This window comes from Hipposideros armiger, unplaced genomic scaffold (assembly GCF_001890085.2).
Source record: "Hipposideros armiger isolate ML-2016 unplaced genomic scaffold, ASM189008v1 scaffold_743, whole genome shotgun sequence".
NCBI lineage: Eukaryota > Metazoa > Chordata > Mammalia > Chiroptera > Hipposideridae > Hipposideros > Hipposideros armiger.
The window spans coordinates 471,767-477,083 of NW_017732093.1; the positions used below are offsets into that span (position 1 = coordinate 471,767).

Here is a 5,317-nt window from a genome sequence, read left to right on the forward strand (position 1 = left end):
CAGTTAGGACCGTTTCATCAGCGATGTGGGTAAGAATAAGAACTGCGCTAAAGGAACAGAGCATAAGACTGCATACTTCCCAAGTCTATTAGAATATAATATTTTAAATATATCCTTAAATAAACATATTTGGGTCTGGCGTGACTAAGGGGATATGTCGTAGCAAGTCCTCCTCAGGTGCAAAAACCAGCTACCCCTATCCCCTGCCTATGGACGGTGGTACATGCCAATCGGAGCGTGTGTTCGAGACTACGACTAGTCTGCCGCACTTCCGGCCAGATCGCCGGATATCCGCTGAGTGACCCTTACGAGTCCTTCTTGATCCTGAAGTGGAATAGGTGCCACTGTTACTGTTTGTGTTGAATCCACAATCGTAGCCGGACATGGGGCTGGAGGATGAGCGAATGATGTTGACCGGGTCCGGAGATCCCAAGAAGGTAAGGCAAGGCGATCGACTCGACTCTCTACCGAGGGTCAGGACCTAGCCCGCTAAAACACGCCTGGGGCCCTCTTGGTCCTGCTCCCCTTAGAATTTGCAGGGTCAGGAGAGCTGGTTCCCTCGACCCTTCCCCAGAATTCGTCGAGCAACCTTGATCAAGTAGATGACTAGTCTTTCTCTGAGCCTCTATTTCCCCATTCTATGAATATAGTGAAGGTTTAACGTGAACGAAAATGCTGTATTGACTAAACTTTTGTAAAAATGGTATCTATATTTTTAGCCAGTCAGGTGTCCTGAGTTCCTGATTTGACAGGTTTGGGGAGCAAATGACCAACCCTAGCTAGCCCTCAGCTCAGGAATCCCTGCCATGATCTTCTATGGAGGTTCTGGAAATTTGGCCTTGCACTAGTTAGGTTAGAAAAAATGTTTTGTTTTTGTTTTGTTTTTTCTTTGCGGGGGCTGGGGCAGGTACCTTTGGGGACAATGTAGGAATGTTCAGTATAATTCTGTGATGAAAAAGAGGGAGCTCTTTCCTAGAGTAAGAACGCCGATGTAATAATAATTTATTGACTACTTACAGTTTCAAGTGCTTTGTATGTACTAATTCATTTAAACCACACAAAAAAGAAATGGTCCTATGAGGTATTAGGCACTATTATTGCCATTTTACAGATGAGGAAACTAGAGTAGAGAGGTTGAATATCTTCTCTAAGGACACACAAGTAATAATGAGAGCCAGGAACTGAACCAAGCAACATGGTTCCAGGGCTGAGACTTAGCCACAAGTGTTACACAGCTTTACAGAAGCCAGCTAGCTTTTGTTTCCAATCATATTTCCTATCCTGTTCTCTGGACACTTTGGGGCAGCTATTTTCTGTGCTTATGGGTTCAGAATAGTTGGAAACTCTTTTATCCCGTAATTTTAACTAGTCTCACTATTTTAAGAAAGAGGACCAGAAAGACATGGAGTAAGCCCCAGGAAATTCAGCAGAAAGTATACCATAAAGTTCAGTAGGGTTCGCCACAGCAGATGAGAAAAAGAAAGTAAATAGTCAGTTTTAAAATTAGGAAAACTGAGGTTTATTAATGAAGAACCTATTCCTCTTGGAGATTAAATCTTTTTGTTGAGTGTGACCTTGGTTTTTCTCATTGACTAGAAATTTTACATGAAGTAGTCCATATTTAGACTTGTGTTTGGATTTGTTTTTCCAAAACAAGCCATGATACTTTTGACAAAAAATTATCAAAGACACAAAATGATCAATGTAGTAGCATTGCTAATAGGGAAATGATATGACTATAAAGGTCTTGCTTCTAGGGTACTAATTTTGGTTTCTAACTCAGGCAGAATGTGATTTCAGTTTTGGGGGGAAACTTTAGTATGAATTTTGTTTAAAGAGCAAGATTAAGAAACCCTATTTAATGAAAAACTAGAATTTTACATCCTAAATAGCACCTTCATGTTTAGAAGAGACCTTTGCCAATTGTGGGAACAAATAGCCTGGGTACAATTGAACGTGCCCTAGCCCTCCCAGCTTTCTTGAGTTTTGTCCCTTCTCTGAAGGGCATTGTAGAGATGAGATTGTGTTGGAATTTTGAAAACATAATGAGGGATTGCCGAGCTAGTTCTATTTCTCTGTATACCTTTTCTTTCCCTTCCCCCAAATGTGGTCAGGTGCTTGCACTGGCAGGCAAACACCTTACTTTTGACAGGTTGAAATACTGATCAGATAGACTCTGTTGAATGGCCCAGATTTAGGCCTATGCCGATGCTCCCACAGGGAATTTTTTTACACTGCTCCTCTTGGAAGAAAGGAAACTAAGATTGAGATTGTGCTCCTGAATCAGAAATAAATATGTAGGACCTAGTGTTTCCAAGCTTGTGAATGGAGTCTTGTAGACCTTTGGTACACTTATATTAATTGTCTACTTAAAAGTCCTGGGAGTTCAGCAAGCCAAAAAGCAGAGGCTGTAACCATCTTTAGTTAAGTTCTGGCTAAAAAAGAGTTTAGGTTTGGCCATTTTCATATTTCTAATTCAGGTTCAGAATCTAGAAAAAGGTGTTAGTTTTCCTCTTAACTTGGTTTGGGATGTAAGGACTAAATTTAGCTATTTCTGGTAATAATGGGACCCACCAGAATTTAAAACAAAATACTTTTAAGTTATGTAGATTCCATATGAACATCTAACATCTTGAATCTATATCAGAACATGTTTAATTAGTGTTACCTCTCAACTGGGAGTCCCTTAGGGGCTGTTGTGATTAATCAAATCATTATAGATATGAAAGTGCTTTATAAACTTTATAGTGTTGTGCACTCTTTAAGTTGTTGCTAATGCAGGTGAGATATTGTGTCCTTGTTGAAATGTACCCAGGATTTCTTAAAATCAGGAATGGTAAGGTTACAGACATGGAGACCACTGTTTTTGAAGGAAAAGTTTATTACTTATAGTTCCCAAAAGAAGGAGGCAGGCCACACCACCCAGGGCCACATGGGGGAGTGCCTGGACCAGTCAGGAACAGAAGGAGCAAGGGAAACTAGGCCCTTGGTTTCTGAGGGAAGGAATGGGTAAGGCAGGATAGGCGCTTTTAGCAGGATTGGATAGTTTGAATCATTTTTGTGGGCTTTGGACTACAGGGGCGATCCCTAGTTGTTTGGTTCTTGGCCCTGGGGTGATTAGGGCAGGGGCAATAATTGGTTTAGTGTAGGAGAGTTAGATAAAGGAAGTGGTTGGTGGTAAGGGTTTTGGATTGGCTGGTTTGCATATGAGAGGCATGCCCTCAACAAGTTGTTTGCTATCTCTAGAAATTAGCCAGCCCTGGGAGGAGCTCTCTCTCCATGATTAGCAAGGCCCCTAAAATGTCAAAATATTATAAAATACAGAAATTTTAAAACATGATTAATATAATGTCTGTCCTCAGTAATTACAAGATCAGTATGATTGGTAATATATATGTCATAAAATTGCTGCTGACCTTAATTTTGTTTTCCTTTTGTAGGAGGAAGAGGAGGAGGAGGAATTAGTGGTAAGAGCTGTCTCAGGTTTGGAACCATCTCAGTAAAAGGAAGTTTGAGCTTTAAGAAACGCTGAAGACATTTTAAGGAGTCTTTATACATGACACCTAAGAGAGAATGGGAGTGGGAAAAGCCTTTAATGCTTCCTTCTTGTGCGGTGGAGTGTTTGAGGGTGTGGGCCTGGAAAGCTGAGTCTTTTCTGGGTTTGGGACTCCTCCCGATGTGTCAGGGAGCAGAGCAGCATCTTGAGGGCCTGGCACTCAGTCACCTGCTGTTTGTGGTTTAATAAAGAATTCTGGAAGGAACTTTTTTTTTAAAGATTTTATTGGGGAATTGGGTGAGGGGAACAGCGTTGGGGAATCAGGGAAGGGGAACAGACAAGTTGCTGTCCCTCCGTTCCTCAGTCTAGCTGTGGAGGACGCTGCCTCACTGGCCCATGTTGGTATCATCATTGCGCTCTTCCGGGGTGAGGCAGTCGCTCGCCGGCCACTGGACGGACGCTCACGGTGGCCTGCGGCAGCTTACAAAAGCACATGCCTGCCATGGGCCAGCCCCACTGCAGCCCACGCCGTCGCTGGCTACTTATGGCAGCCCAGCTCCAGGTTGAGCTGTTGTTCACCATCTTAGCTGTAGAGGGCTGTTTCACTGGCCCATGTGGTATCTGAACTGGGGCCCTGCTGCTCAGAGCTGGCGTCCCAAGCCAACTCCTAACCAACGCGCCACTCGGCTGGCCCAAGAAGGAACTTTTCTTAAATGGCCTTTCTCCATGTTAACATTGCCTTTCTAGCTGGGCAGTTGGAGTGCATAGGCCTGTCAGATAAGGGGAATTGAAATTCACAGATATTACATATTCCAAAATGCTCTGTTAACAAGTAAGGCCTCCTATAGATCTACTTCAAGTTTGGCCAGGTTTCCTTTACCACCTTGTTTTTCAGATAGGACTGAGGCTTTCAGTGCATACTGGCAACCTTGGAAGGCAGGAATGTGAAACATTTCCCTACTACTTAGCATCAGAATTGAATGGGAGACCCCATTCTGCCATTTCTGGCGGCAGTGTGGCTCTGCCAGCTGGCCTTCTGCACGGTAATTCAGAGGCAGCACCTTGGTTTGGTGGTTGTATTAAAGTATATGGTTTGTGGATCACCTCCTAAAACCCCCATTTTGTTTTTTTTTTCTGTGTTTCTCCTTCAGGATCCCCTGACAACAGTGAGAGAGCAATGCGAGCAGACGGAGAAATGTGTAAAGGCTCGGGAACGGCTAGAGCTCTGTGATGAGCGTGTGTCCTCCAGGTCACACACAGAGGAGGATTGCACGGAGGAGCTCTTTGACTTTTTGCATGCAAGGGACCACTGTGTAAGTCAGCCTAAAGTCAGAAAGGGGGAAAGCTTACAGTGGCCAGGGAAGACTTGGTGCTGACAACCTTTCCATCCTAGGGGCAGATCCATCAACAAGCAGTTTCTGTGGCTCAGTATATGTTAGGTACAGTGCTGAGCATTTTTACATGAGTAATCTTACCTAATCCTACCACTTTCACTGGAGGCAGGTATCATTATCCCCATTTTACAGAGAAAAGAAAAATTATGTCCCAACTTGTACTGCTAAACAGTGGGGAAGCTGGATTTTGTACTTTTAAGTAACAGGCAATTCTTTAAATTAATTTATATCCTCCAGTGTGTCTCTTACATAGTAGTTAGTCCTCCCAAAAAAATTTTTTTTTTTAATTGGGGAATTGGGGGGATGGGAACAGTGCTGGGGAATTGGGGGAAGGGGAACAGACAAGTTACTGTCGTTTTGTTCTTCAGTCTAGTTGTGGAGGATGTTGCTTCACTGGCCCAAGTTGGCACCATCATTGCACTCTTCC

At 43.3% G+C, this 5,317-nt stretch overlaps 1 protein-coding gene across 2 annotated transcripts in view; it reads left to right on the plus strand.

Annotated features, from left to right (window-relative positions):
* Positions 1-234: 234 nt before the first annotated feature.
* UQCRH (ubiquinol-cytochrome c reductase hinge protein) overlaps positions 235-5,317 on the plus strand; it is a 7,500-nt gene continuing 2,417 nt past the window's right edge. Inside the window, exons 1-4 of one of the 2 annotated variants that reach the window (XM_019627978.1) lie at positions 235-437; positions 3,441-3,467; positions 4,392-4,539; positions 4,648-4,809. In XM_019627978.1, the coding sequence (XP_019483523.1) occupies positions 4,477-4,539; positions 4,648-4,809 (225 nt within the window). In that variant the 5' untranslated portion in view covers positions 235-437; positions 3,441-3,467; positions 4,392-4,476. The remainder of the gene's footprint in view (positions 438-3,440; positions 3,468-4,391; positions 4,540-4,647; positions 4,810-5,317) is intronic. The other variant, XM_019627977.1, reaches the window with a different exon arrangement.